This window comes from Salmo salar, chromosome ssa01, assembly GCF_905237065.1.
Source record: "Salmo salar chromosome ssa01, Ssal_v3.1, whole genome shotgun sequence".
Lineage (NCBI taxonomy): Eukaryota > Metazoa > Chordata > Actinopteri > Salmoniformes > Salmonidae > Salmo > Salmo salar.
In genome coordinates, this window is record NC_059442.1 from 70,325,566 (window position 1) to 70,339,999 (window position 14,434).

The window sequence follows — 14,434 nt, forward strand, 5'->3', positions numbered from 1 at the left end:
CAATAACATCGGTCAACACTAAGATATACTGGATGACATCTGCTGTCGAATTCTCATCGTACCGCTATATCTACAGCTGTAGCTATGCTGTCTGGGTAATTACTAGGAGTGTATATGTTTGTATGGCAGAAGGAAGAGTGCACATCAGAGAATGAAATTCAACACAAACTCAACACTTTTTGCAAAATGATTTACTCTTGCAGCCGACACTTTGAGATGCTCCAGCATTAACATAAGGCCTGCAGTCATAGGTACAAAGTTGATTGATCACTGCGAGAAAATTCCTCTTGCACAAATCAATAGGCTATGGTGATCCAACGACCGGAGTCAAGGACAGCAGGGTGGATAGAAATTGGAGAGCATATCATTGTTGTTTACCAATTGATCCAGTCTTATTACAGTAAATAGGCTAATTGACTGTGTTATACTGAACATGCATACTGGAGGCCTTGCTCATTGAAAGCTTGGCAAAGGTAAGTCAATCCAGTCCAGCCTTAGTAATTCAACAAAATGTGAATTTATAGTCTTCAAATAGCAATCCCTTTAAATTCAGCTTGCCTGCACAACTAAAAACACTTCTCCCTTTTTATTCCTTCAAACCTCATTTGGGTTTTCTCTACTGGAAGCCATTACCAATAAATTCTGGCAATCAGACACATGAAAACATATTTCCTGCTTAGGGGCAAAGTCGCAGAATATTACGCCATTCTAGTGCATTCATCATGACACATGGAATGGTACTTTGTTTCTCCTGTATTCATTTAGCAGTGGCGCACCGCTGCTGCTAAATTGTTGCCGCCACACGCGGGGGACATTTCGGGAAGGAAAACGCTTTCAGTGTAAACTTAAATGACTAAAATCACACAAAGTTTGTAGAAAAGATAATTGACCACTCTTTTATGCCTGCTACGTTAGGTTAGCTTAATGGCATCATGTGTAGAATTGCAGAAAATGTACTTAAAAATTGCAGCATTTTCTCTAAGCTCCATGAAAAGAAAATGTGCTTATTGCTAATAGCACATCTGCCCTGTTCCTGGAGTGCCGCAGGTACAGCAGGATTTTGTTCCAACTACAACTCGGCAACCAACTGAGCTAATTGACCAGTTCAATGCCTAAATTGAACACCTGGTTATCTAAGTCGGTTGAATCAAAAACATGGACCAGGTTTGCCTACCCCTGGGCTATGGTCAAATATTTTTTGAATGTTTATGCATTTTAAAAAGTCACTGGAGAGGACCTTCTCAACGTCCTTCTACAAACAATCCGGGGGGGGGCATGCCTCCGTGACCCCCCCTTCTTCTGCAACCTTTTCCACCGCAGCAAAAAGATTATCTAGAGGAAAGACAGCTTTTAAAAGAGAATATGGAATCTGGCGAGAATGCTTAAAGTAAACTTCCCTGAAAACCAAACGATACAGATGCCCCTCAATAGATCAATCCATTACACTGGATCATTAATTCCTGCAGCTTCTACCCTTCCATAGGGGAGTTACCAGCCACAACCACAACAGCAGTATATCCGTCTTTTATCCAAAAAGAATGTTTCCCTTTGTGAATTTCACGTCGTAAAAACGGCTATAGAACACATGACCATACTATACAACAATTCTTCTCAGGATTAAGCTTCTATTACACAGGTTTTTTGTGTCTTGATTAAAAAAGATACAGATAAACCGATGTTAATCACCCAACGAAGGCACATTTTACCTTTATGCTACATTTGAAACACAAAAACAGCCAATGTCTGTGAGTAATCACACATTAAACTAAATAGTGATCAGTCACTAGCTTTTTCCAAAACCAAGCCGGAATTAGCGATTGCTGTGACTTACATGTTTTTCGGTTCACATGGGTCCGTGTGGGGTTGGTGGCAGGCCTCTCCGTGGAGTGCTTGTGCGTCCACATTTCTGTGGAGTCATGCAGCACGGTGGGGTTAAAAGGAGAGGGGCTGGAGGTGGTAAAAATGACAACTGGCGCAGCGGTGGTTGTGGTAATAACGGGGCCTTGTGGTCTTCCGCCCCCGGAGTTGCCTTGGCGTTGTGTGGTGCTGCGAGGTGTAACTTGGCTGCCTGATGCACCACCCACCTTAGCGGTAGTAGTGGTGCCACTGGGGTGGTGTGCGACAACAGTTCGAGTTCTGCCCCTCACCGCTGTGACGGTGGTTGAGGTGGGGTTTGCCATGGTAGTAGTGGTTGTAGTGGTAGTGTCTGAGTTCTTGGGGAAGGTGCTGGGCTTGGAGAGATGGGGGGGAAACATGGGGTCCTGTCCTATACCCTTAGCGTCCACCAGGTCTGTAGGCACGTAGTCCCTAACAGAGCCCACCACAATCCATTTGAGCAGCATCAGGCTTAGTCCCAAGCCAATGAAGCCTATGAGCAGAGGGACCACACATAGCCATGTCTGCTGGCGGGGCCACACGGTGCAGCCTCCACAGCGCAGGGGCCCTGGCTCTTGGCCTTGGTCCTGCTCTCGCTCCCTACTCCCCTCTGGACACTCCTCCAGGATCACCACCCCGGATGTGACTGCTCCGGAGCTCTCGCTCATCCTGAGCACGGCTTAGCAAGGGTTAATCTTGGGGCCAGGTGCATGACAGGCATGGGAAGCACGAGCCAGAATGGCAGCCGGCAATGCCGGACATCGAGAAAGAAACACACACAATGAGATGGTCACAAACACATACATACACAGAAACGTACAGACAAACACTCAGACAAACTCAGACGCACAACAGAGGTGGAACAATCTGATGTAGATGTGGAATGATCTTTTGTCCAGTTTGAGTCCTGTCCAAAAGCAACCCAGATGTCCAACTCCAAGGACAATCCAAAAATAATTGATGAAGAGGAGAATAGAAAGGAGACAGTGAGGGACAAACAGCTGTAAATCCGTCTGTGAAGACACCTTGTCGCAGCACCTGCACACTCATCTGTTGGCACTGATCAAACCCAGACCTCTCTATTTCGCACCCTTTCTCTTTTCCACCGTCAATATTCCAAGATGGGGCGTTTTAGTTATGGATGCTGTTGAGGAAAACTTGCAGGGGTGGTTCTGATTCCCACCTCTCAGCAGGCAAGGCAGATAGGATCCTGGGTTTCTCTCACCTTAGCTGAGTCAGCTAGCCAGCCCCAGAAACATGTCCCTCCCATCAGAGAGAAGAGAGATCAGCCCTGGCTGTGTCGTTGCTCCCTCTCCAGACCCCCGCTGTCTACAACATCCCCCCTCACAAGGGATTCTCCTTTTATGTTTTGGAGAAAAACCAAGCCCACTCCCAGCACTCAGTTGCTTGCTATTCTCCAGTAGGGAAAAATACAAAATCCATTGATGGCAACAAGAAGAAAAAATAACCCTGGAGCTTAGAGATACAGAGAGAAAAGGAGGGGTGGGTGGTGGAGGTAGAAGGGTGGATAAATCTGTCGTTTGCAATGCTTTATCCCGTTCCTCAGGTTCCCCAAGCTGTCCGCTCAGCGCCCTGCTGTCTCTGTGCGCTGCCTGTTAATGTAGCAGAGACCTAGAAACCTTCCCTTATCCGCCAGCTACATTCCCGTACTGAGAGAAAGAAGAAGAGAGAGAAAGGATAAGGATCCTCTCAGAAAAAGACAGTAAAGATAGAGGGAGCAGTTGAAAATCACCCTGTACAGGTCTTCTCCCGGCTCCTCTACCTCAGGTTCCTCTATGAGGAATTGCAGCCCTCCAGTCAATGGTGTGATTTGTTGCAGTTTTGGCTGGTTTCTGTCCCATCAGGGACTGCTACCGGATGATTAGAGATCTCCACCGCAGACGCTGCAGCTTTACAGCCTGACACTCTTGTGGTTTTAGACGATGATGCTGATCTAGCAGACCAGTGGCTTTGGTATTCTAGTCAGGTAGACAGCTGCTATCCTGTGCTGCTGCTGCCGATGCTGAGAGAGAGCGAATGCAAACGAGAGAGAGAGAAAAAAAGCATAGATGGAGCACAGTGCACACTGGAAGAGGGAGAGAGAGACAGAGAGGGAGGGGGAGTGAGAGAGAGAGAGAGAGACGAGGTTGCACCTGCTAGCTCCGCCAGCATTGGGAAGATTCTCTCTGTGTGTTAGGAGAGAGAGACAGAGAGAGAGAGAGAGAGAGAGAGAGAGAGAGTGGGAGAGCGCAATGAAGAATGCATGCACAAAATAGGGAGTGGAAGAGTGCAGAGAGAATGAGAGATTGAGAGAGAGCCTGATCCTAGGCAAATCTCTGCAGTATTAGCAGAGGCAGTTACAGAACAGGCTGCATCTTAGCATTAGCAACACCGGCAGAGCAGAGTCACAAGGAACTGTCACTCACTCATATGGTGCCTCCCAGTTATGTATCTGGAACAGAGAGAGAGGGGAGAAGGATGAGGCTGAGAGGGTAAGAGAAGGAGGACAAGATAAAAGGAAGGAGGGTAAATCTAGCTCAAGAGAAAAACATTGAAGTGAGGGGTTGTGACATGAATGAAAAAATCTAACATTCATCAGTGTTTAACAGGGAAATGGTGGTTTGGGGAATAGACCAGAAACTGACAGTTAGGCCCATATTGTCAAGCTGTAAACCCTGTCTGTCCTGCTATCCCCATCATCATGCCTCCTGTTTCACAGGGCAAAGATAAAAATCCGCCAAAGATAACAGGGCATGGGAGGGTTAGTTGAAAAGCCCACCTACAGTATTGGTCCCCAGGGGAAAGTAGAGCTAAGTTTTGCACCCCTCAGAAATGCAGATACATCACCACATTGTCTAACAAAGGCTGTTAAACGCCACTGCAGAGACAAATTAATTAAAAATATATATATTTTAAGTGAAATAATTAGCTTTTCTCTGAAAAATACAGGAAGCTATTTTGACAAAGTTAACAAAGTTTTTCAGCATTTGCAGCTTTGACACCTGCTACAGTACTGTAGCTGTATTTATCTACTGTTCTTCAACAACAGACGTACTCACAAGCCTGATAGTCAAGGTTCCAGCGAGGTCAGAAAGACACAGAGCAATGCTCACCTGCATATCCCCTTTTCCAGTAGCATTTTGGTTTGCATCCACATCACCCACACCATGTTGACTGTAAAGGGTAAGTTTACACACACGGTGAGACAAACACGGAACCAAACGGGGAGGGACCTACCTACATGCCTGGTCACAAGAGGAATCACAGACATACATCAATACATGGATGCATTAACACATTTCTCAAAACTGCATCTGTGTGAGATTGTATCTATGAGAAAACACAATCTCATTTGTTCATCCACACATACACACACACACACACACACTCTAACATCTCTCTAAGACATTCCTTTCCCCAGAGTGCCTGGCTCCTCTACACCCTCCCAGAGTTCCAATAGGAGCCACCTGCTGTCTAATAGGCTGCCGCTCTGCTTTCTTTGCCGACCACAAACACTTAGATATGAAAGTATTAAATGGTTTTTAAGAAGTTTGAGAGATGCTACAGTTTGAAAACAATTTTTATGTTTTTCAGGGGACCATGGTGACAGTCTATCACAGGGATGGGCATCTCCAGTCCTTTGGGCTTGATTGTGACACACTTTTGCTTTTAACACACTTGTTTCATCAGGTGTGTTAGCTATAGGGCTGTGGAAAAAGTGGGACCCCAATCAGGCCCCTGAGGGCTGGAGTTGCCCATCCCTGGTCTACCACGATGAGGATGACCCGATCCAGTCAACAGGCTCCGACTCAATGCAAGACCCAGCTTAATTCTAACAATCTGTTCCCTTATAGCCCTCTCTGTTGCATGTGAGTTGCTGTTGTGCATTACTCAATTACTCAATTACAATCATGTTATTAAGGTTGACTTGAGTGAAAGATTGTTATGTTTTGGTATCATAATACTTTATGTAACTGGTCTCATCACCTGTGTCGTGTCTTTGGCTATGCCGGATTAAGTGATATGACATGCTAACCTATAAAATTCTTTCTCTAATTAATATTACCTGATTAAGCTAATCATGTAAATGTAATTAACTAGAAAGTCGGGGCACCACGGAGGAACGTTTATAGAGCCGTTATCTTCCGAATAAACTCTTAAAATACTTAGTAATACTTTACATCGGTAGCAGTCACTATTAACCCTTATCTTATTTTCAGTCTCATAATGAAAGTTGTAAATTCTTGGCTATCTTCACGAACCCTGGCTAACAAGTTGAATCAGCAATACAAAATTGGGTTTAATTATTTATTTACTAAATACCTAAACTAATCACACAGAATTACAAATACACAGAATACAATGATGTCATACAGAAAACGTCCTGGTGGACGGAATCTGTATCATGGCTGGTTACACAAAGGAAAGGGGGTTGGGCTTGAATGAAAGAGCGGGAAGATTTAGGAACACAGAAACAGTAGCTATGCTATCGTAAATACATTATCTTATGCATTCTAAATTACCGCCCATTTGGAAAAGGAAAATGCAATAAATGTTTACTCTGAGCTGCGCTTCGGTAGATTGGTCATAGATGCTGGCCGGGTTGGCCAACAGATCTCCCTGTTTTCGGAAGAATGTCAATGGTGGTCAATTGGATACGTGGTGGTATCTTCGTCTGGTTGTTAGACTGGATCCGTCGTCCGTCCTTTCCTAGCCCACGTCGACAGCGGCCGCTGCTAACTCAACGGCTAGGAAGTATCACTTCTGTAGTGAATAAGCTCAAAGTTCATACCATTCGCCACCAAAGCTCACGCCGAGGTTGGCTTAGTTCTGTACTTGACATGTGTGTCCTTCTAACATAGAGGCTGCAGACCTCCCGTACTGGAACAACATGGTTATCTTTTCGTCAAAGGCTTATATAGTGGAGAGGGGGGAAGGATGTGTTTCATCGTTTATAACCCCTCCTCTTCACAGGGGTGGGCCACTGATCAAGCAGGGCACTTTCCTTATGAAAACCCAAATCTCTCATTTGGAAGCTAAACTTACATTTCATCTCCTAACAAACAATTTCAATATCAAACATTTCAATTGCATAACAATTCCATGTGACTCTGATAACTAGAGGGCGTATACTTTCTCAGGTACAGTTTATGTCGTCCTGTCATCAATCATAATGTCTCAGATGACAAGCGAACTGACATACATACTCATTACGTTATCAAGCATATTTCCAACTGGTTTTATTACCAAAATATGGTTCCTTTCCCCATTTGTTTGATGTTCCCAGACTCTCTATATTTAACAGGACAGCAGTCCTTCAGTAGGGTCAGTAAGAGAGGGGAAGGGAGAAAGGTATTTATGGGGGGGGGGGGGTCATAAACCTTACCCACAGGCCAACGTCATGACAGTCCCCCCATGTTGGGTTCAATCTTGCGATTAAACTGCATGTTGTAAACCAACATAAAAATGAACGTGGGTTGTCCTGGTTGTGGATCATCGTTGTGGTCCCCATCTGGCGGTCGACCCGGGTAGGATGTCTGCAAATGAAGAAGTCCGCTCCAAGGCTGGGCAGCAGATGTCCAGTTGGTGGTTGCTATTGCAGTCCCCCCTCTGGTGGTCGACCCGGGTAGGGTCTCTGCAAATGAAGATGTCCGTTCCATGGCTCGGCAGCGGATGTCTGGATTGGGATCGCCGTTCCGGACCCGTCGTCTGGTTGTCCAGACTGGAATATCTGGGCAGTAACTTAGGCAGATGTTAACAACGCACACACACTCATGAAATATATCATTACATTTCCTCCCAAATGAGCGGCGTTGTGGCACTAACTGATGGTTGTATGGGGGAGTTGTTTATGGCTCTATCACTTTCTATGTGCCAAAGAAAAATAAACAAAATTAATGAAAGCATAAACAAAACAAAATAGTTATGCCACCTTAAATCATCTAATTGGACTGTATTCTATCTACGTCCATGGTCTTGGCAAAATGACCCTATCATGGCATTGTCTAATGTCACATCTAGGGCTTTCCTAATTTGCGGGGTGGCGCTTAGGGTACTATCCTAAGTTGACAACTATACGATAAGTCTACAGCTGTAAGGCACTCGTTTTGGGCAGTCTACAGGATGACCTATGGACTTCTGGTTAGAAAACTGGTGAGTGCTGTAGAGTCAAAGGCCTAGAAGTAAATGTTCAACTTTACTAAGGCTGGTATTTTGCTTGGACCCTTAAGTGATCCTAGCATAAATCCTAATTGGATGTTCTGTTGTGCATGTGCGTTTATGCTTACACAATCGCGCATGTCAAGGGAAGAAAACCAAGTATCCTGGCAGATTATAACTTGTTCAGAATGAGTCTGAAAATAGTCAGGTAATTTTCAGGTCAATGCCTGGAGGTCAGTCAGAATTGGTGTCAAGGGAGTCTGTAGTAGTTTTCTACAAGTCACTGTGTCTTCCACTATTGTAGTGGCAGTAGGTATGAAGTCAATTTCATAGCTATGTTATCCACGGAGGAGCTAACCTCACGACGGAAGTACTCTAAGTATTAGACCAGTCGTACGTGGTGTGATCATGGTTCATGACTTCTAATAATTTTCTCCTGAACGGAGGGTTCTATTTATTAGTGGCATGTGTTAACCATTGGAAGAGTGCAATGGAGATTCCCTTCCCCGTGTTGTTTGTGCTTCAACACCCTCAGTGGCTGTCGAGGTCTGTCAGTCACCACCGTGTCCGCGTGTGGCAACCTCTTCAGTACCTGCAAACTGAGACGAGGATATCGGTCTGTGATATCGCAAAGTGTTTCACCAGTGGGAGTCATCGGGTCAGTTGCTGGACTGACGCCATTAGTGTCATTGTAAGGGGTGACAGTCCCCAACAAAGCAGAAGGTGTATCATCGGAAGCAGAGTGTACTCTGCGCATCAATGTTTTTCTTGCTGAGACGGCCGCAGTGCTTGTGGAAGTGTCCGAAGGGCAAGAGAAGTTCATCTCAACTATCGTATTGCACGACTGCAAGGAGGAGGGAAGTTGCTCATTCACAGAGACAGCTGGCTCGAAATCATGAAAAGAATGGTCAATCAGATTGGCTGATGGAATGTGTCGAGATATCGTAATATCTCCTTGGATCGGATTCTGCACCAAGAGGTTTCTAAACGTCTTTTTCCCAAGGGGTGCTTTCGACAGATACCCCTCGTGAAGGACTGCGTTGCAGCTAGCGTTAGGGGAAGACAGTGTGGTCAGTGGAGAAGGCACTGTGGCCTGTGACCATACCTGGTTGGTTTTCCAATCCATCAATGGGAGTAACCGATCCATCAAGTCTGCTCCAAGTAGCAGGGTTACAGTTTCGAGGCTGGTAACATACACAGGGTGAACGAGCGATACGTCCTGGAAGTGTAGTTTCAGCATGACTCTCAATGTGAGAGGCGAGGTAGTCTGAGTGACCCCTCGAAGTTTAGTGTCGCATCGATCCACTTTTAACCAACGTTTAGTTGGCTTCAAAGCCCTTTTTAGATCATCAAACAATGTTTGAGAGATGAGTGATATTGTCGCACCCGAATCAATTAGCGCATGACAAGCTAAGCAGTCCTCCAGGACTGTTTCCAGGTATGGCCGTTTAGATTCGTGGTTAGTAGACATATTCCCCACAAAGTGGAGTGGTCGTTCGCAACGACGTGATGTGCCATGTCTGTTCAAGATGGAAGCAGATTGACTTTTCCGATTTTGAGTGGGCTTGGCTTTAACGAAGCGTTTGACCTTTTTCTTCGCAACTTTTGTATCAGAGTCTATAGACAGAGCCCGGGGCTTGTTTCTTGATCAAGCGGGCCCTGGATAGGGTCTTGAATGAGAGCGGGAGAAATTTGAACTTTAACGTCCTTGCTATGGGTGTTAATTCCTGCGGACCTGGTGTCCGGTAATTCCCCGTCTAGTCCTTGTGACTTATCTTTTACCCTTTTCTCAAATTGTTCTCGCTTAAGTTCTTCCCGTAGTGGGACTTCTGGAGAACATTGGTCTACGTTTTGATCGTCCTTCAACCCTTTGTTACCCTTGTGCTCTGACACTTTTTGTGGGTTGGGTGCAGGAACATAGCGAACGGGTCGATTGTAGCGGTAGTCATGTTGATGGCTACGTACTTTACAGTTATTTCGACCGCGGAGGTTATTGGAATCATGGTTTCGAGGTAGAAACTGTTGTTGTGCGTCATCTCTCGATGCTCCAATACCTGATAATGCACCCTCTAACTGGAGTGAGTGCTCCTGGTTAAACTTCAAAACCGAGTGGTCAGGGCTCTTAGTGTTGCGAGCTTTTGATGCCTCAAAAGCTGTGCTTGCAAGCTCTCTGAGTTGTAAGATAGGCAAGCCAACGTGTGCTGCAGGGCCCAAGTAGGTAATGAGGTGGGATACATGTTCGACAGAAACATTTGTTTGAATGGTAACAGCTCTTCCATTCCTGTTTCTGTGAGTAGGCCAAAGTAAGCTGAACGAAGCCTATGATAGTAAGCTTGTGGGTGTTCGTTCCGAGCTTGTTTGATTGTGTTAGCCAGTGAGCTATCGTGTTTGCGAGTCGCAGAACCACTGAATTCTAATTTCAAAGCTGTGGCAATTTTAGCGTAGTCATTTAGCACGTGTTGCTGTTGTAGGCGAATGAACCTCGTCACGTGTCTATTCGACGTTCGCTTCAACAGGTAAACCCTGTCAGAACCCGTAGCATTCGGGTAGCCACCCAACGCGTCCTCTATGTCAGCTAGGAACGTCTCAGTATCGTTTGGCTGACCTGGAACGGGGTCAAAGGTGGGGAAATTCTTGACGAGTTTGTCAAGGTATTCCACGCCAAGCGGGCGGAGAGGGTTGGCTTCATCCTGTGGAGAAATTGGGGCCGACAGGCCAAGAGGAGAAGCCAAGCTTTGGCTTTGTTGGCCAAGAGGCTCCATATTACTCAGTGCCGAATGGCCAAGAGGAGAAGACTGAGGGACACATGATGGAGGCAATGTCTGAAACCTATCGTCTTCACTCCTTTGAGTACCGGACTCCGGTTGCTTGGATGGGTAGTCATGCTGTAGAACGTGACCATTCTGGACTTCCTCCAGATGGTACCTAAGGGTGGTCTTCTGCTGCATTGCAGAGTCCACTTGAACACTTAGAGTACCGATTTTGGACACGTGAGTGTCACCTCTGCTCCTTTCCGTCTCAAACTTATCTGTCATGGTTTGCAGATAGAGGTCTCGAGTACGGAGCGAGAGATTCAGTGATGAGATTTCCTTTGCTTGCTTAGAAATCAATATTTCCATCCTCATCACCTGAGTTCTCTCATCATTCATTTGGTCAGCAACTTCAATAAGTTCTGCTGATTTGTCATCCAACTTAGTCATTGTGTTCATCAACTGATCGTCTTTGGTCTGCAGAATTTGGAGTAGAACATTGTTACCTTGAGTAACGTTCAACAAAACTGCCTGCATGTTATCAAATTGCGCGTTCCTGTTTGTAGATAACTCGACAGATTTATCTAGTTTGGAGTGGACTACATCGTATTTAGTTTTGGCTAAATCGAGTTGTTCCTGCAGATTACGATTTTGTTGGAGAGTTTGTGCTCGTTCATCGTCATAAGTATTTGCAATTACTTTTAATTCTTCCGATTTCAAACGAAGTTCCTCGGCTAGCAGAATGTTTTCATTTCCTGCTTTTGTCAATAGTTGCTCAGTTCTCTCCACCTGTGCCCTCATGTTAGCCATGTCTTGCACGTGCTTCAGCTGTGCACTGTGGTATTGGACCGATGCCAACCTTTGATGGCGATACATAAGTGCTAAAGTGGAGAGAACAGTCACAAAGCCTGTATTTGATGGTTGATTTTGGAGAGCTTTCGCAATTTCGGCTGTTGTTTTTCTAATGGCATAATTAGGGTTGGTATCACTGCTGAGGTCAGAGATCAATCCTTTTATGGGTGGAGGTTCACTAATTAGCGGAGGAGTGGTGACCACCTCCTTTGGTAGCTTGCACATTATTAGAAAAATTTAGAGGAAAATGTTCCTATTTTTTTTCCAATGTTTGGGATTCATTGGAAGCTGCAAAGACAAGTTTTAATCTATTTATAGATGTTGACGAACCATCAGTACTGTACCAGTAATGTGGAAGTTGGACGTGAATGAATTTGCAAAAGCAAATTGAATTAATTAATCAATGCCAATGATTAATCCTACCTGGGTAGGCTATCTGGGTATTAAACTTGAATTAACCTGAGGTTGCTTCATCCAGGTTAATATGGGAAGTTTAACCTGTTAGGGCTAGGGGGCAGCATTGACACGGCTGGATAAAAAACATACCCGATTTAATCTGGTTACCACTCCTACTCAGTAACTAGAATATGCATATACTTATTACATATGGATAGAAAACACCCTAAATTTTCTAAAACTGTTTGAATGGTGTCTGTGAGTATAACAGAACTCAAATGGCAGGTCAAAACCTGAGAGATTCCTTTACAGGAAGTGGCCTGTCTGACCATTTGTTGAACTTCTTTTCCATCTCTATCATTTACTAAGGATCTCTGCTCTAACGTGACACTTCCCACGTCTTCCATAGGCTCTCAGAGCCCGGGAAAAAACAGAATGTCGTCATTCCAGCCCCAGGCTGAAACACATTATCGCCTTTCTCAAGTGGCCCATCAAGAGACACTAGCTTATGCGCGTGACCCCGACCGCCCCCGCCTTTGGGATTTTTTCCTCTGTTTGCCGAAAAGGAGATTCCCTGTCGGAATATTATCGCTTTTCTACGAGAAAAATGTCGTAAAAATTGATTTTAAACAGCGGTTGACATGCTTCGACGTACGGTAATGGAATACTTAGAATTTTATTGTCACGAATTGCGCCATGCGCGCGACACTTCTTTACTATTTCGGATAGTGTCTGGAACGCATCGAACAAAACGCCGCTATTCGGATATAACGATGGATTATTTTGGACCAAACCAACATTTGTTATTGAAGTAGCTGTCCTGGGTGTGTATTCTGACGAAGACAACAAAAGGTAATGACATTTTTATAATAGTAAATATGATTATGGTGAGTGCTAAACTTGCCGGGTGTCTAAATAGCGAGCCCGTGATGCCTGGGCTATGTACTTAGAATATTGCAAAATGTGCTTTCACCAAAAGCTATTTTAAAATCGGACATATCGAGTGCATAGAGGAGGTCTGTATCTATAATTCTTAAAATAATTGTTATGCTTTTTGTGAACGTTTATCGTGAGTAATTTAGTAAAATGTTAGCGAATTCCCCGGAAGTTTGCGGGGGTATGCTAGTTCTGAACGTCACATGCTAATGTAAAAAGCTGGTTTTTGATATAAATAAGAACTTGATTGAACAAAACATGCATGTATTGTATAACATAATGTCCTAGGGTTGTCATCTGATGAAGATCATCAAAGGTGAGTGCTGCATTTAGCTGTCTTCTGGGTTTTGGTGACATTATATGCTGGCTTGAAAAATGGGTGTCTGATTATTTCTGGCTTGGTACTCTGCTGACATAATCTAATGTTTTGCTTTCGTTGTAAAGCCTTTTTGAAATCGGACAGTGTGGTTAGATTAACGAGAGTCTTATCTTTAAATGGCTGTAAAATAGTCATATGTTTGAGAAATTGAAGTAATAGGATTTTTAAGGTTTTGAAAATCGCGCCACAGGATAGCCGTGGCTGTTACGTAGGTGGGACGAATTCGTCCCGTTTAGCCTAGAGAGGTTAAAAGTGTCTCATTTGATTGCAAGAACATTAAGGTATGTTCAACAATTTAACTTATTAAATTGAATGAGATGATAATCCATACAATCTCCATTGATTGGATATCATAAGTGTAAACAGTAGATCAAATGTTGGGAACACTCCCCACTATGGTACACTTCTTCCTTGGGCCGAAGCCACATGGGATTCCCGCTGGGGTAGGACTTCTGTCAGTACTGGATTACTGAATGGGTTTTGCAAAAACCAAATTTTACTGATTGATCCATTTTAATGATGAATCAAACCTGTATAGGCTATTTGGGATTTAAACTTTAATTAACCTGAGAGGTTTATTCATCTAGGTTAATGTGGAAAAAGATTACAATGTCTCATTTAGAAAACTCATCAATTTGGATATTATTTAAACTTGAGAATGTAAATCTGGCAATTTCACTTATTAGTTCAATTGAAAAAGACATCGATATCCGTCTGGATAACACGAGTAACAACTTGAGTGTCACCTGACTAATTATTTGAAGGAAAGTACTGGTGACTTCTTCAGAGGTCCCTGCTGGCACACACTGAAATCAAACGGAAGTACCCAGGGCGGAACTTTCGTTCCGCAAGTCGGATGAATTACAATGTAGCACAAACAAAATGTCTGTTTTCCCTTTTGTTAGCTTAGCATCTCGAGCAAGCTAATGCTACTTGATGCCTGAAAAATGCTCAACATAGGATTCCCTTGGCAAGGGAAAGGTTTTCCTTATAACGTATTATGTTCAAACCCTTTTCGGCGATATTTGACGATGTTTTAACCGGAACTCGCGGGAAACAACGAAATGCACCGTGGTCTACTCGCATC

General features: G+C 44.3%; 1 protein-coding gene across 2 annotated transcripts in view; it reads right to left on the reverse strand.

Moving 5' to 3' along the window:
* LOC106607935 (pro-neuregulin-3, membrane-bound isoform) overlaps positions 1 to 4,017 on the reverse strand; it is a 553,769-nt gene extending 549,752 nt beyond the window's left edge. For both annotated transcript variants that reach the window (XM_014205430.2, XM_014205421.2), the window contains exon 1: positions 1,832 to 4,017. In XM_014205430.2, the coding sequence (XP_014060905.1) occupies positions 1,832 to 2,543 (712 nt within the window). In that variant the 5' untranslated portion in view covers positions 2,544 to 4,017. The remainder of the gene's footprint in view (positions 1 to 1,831) is intronic.
* Positions 4,018 to 14,434: the final 10,417 nt, after the last annotated feature.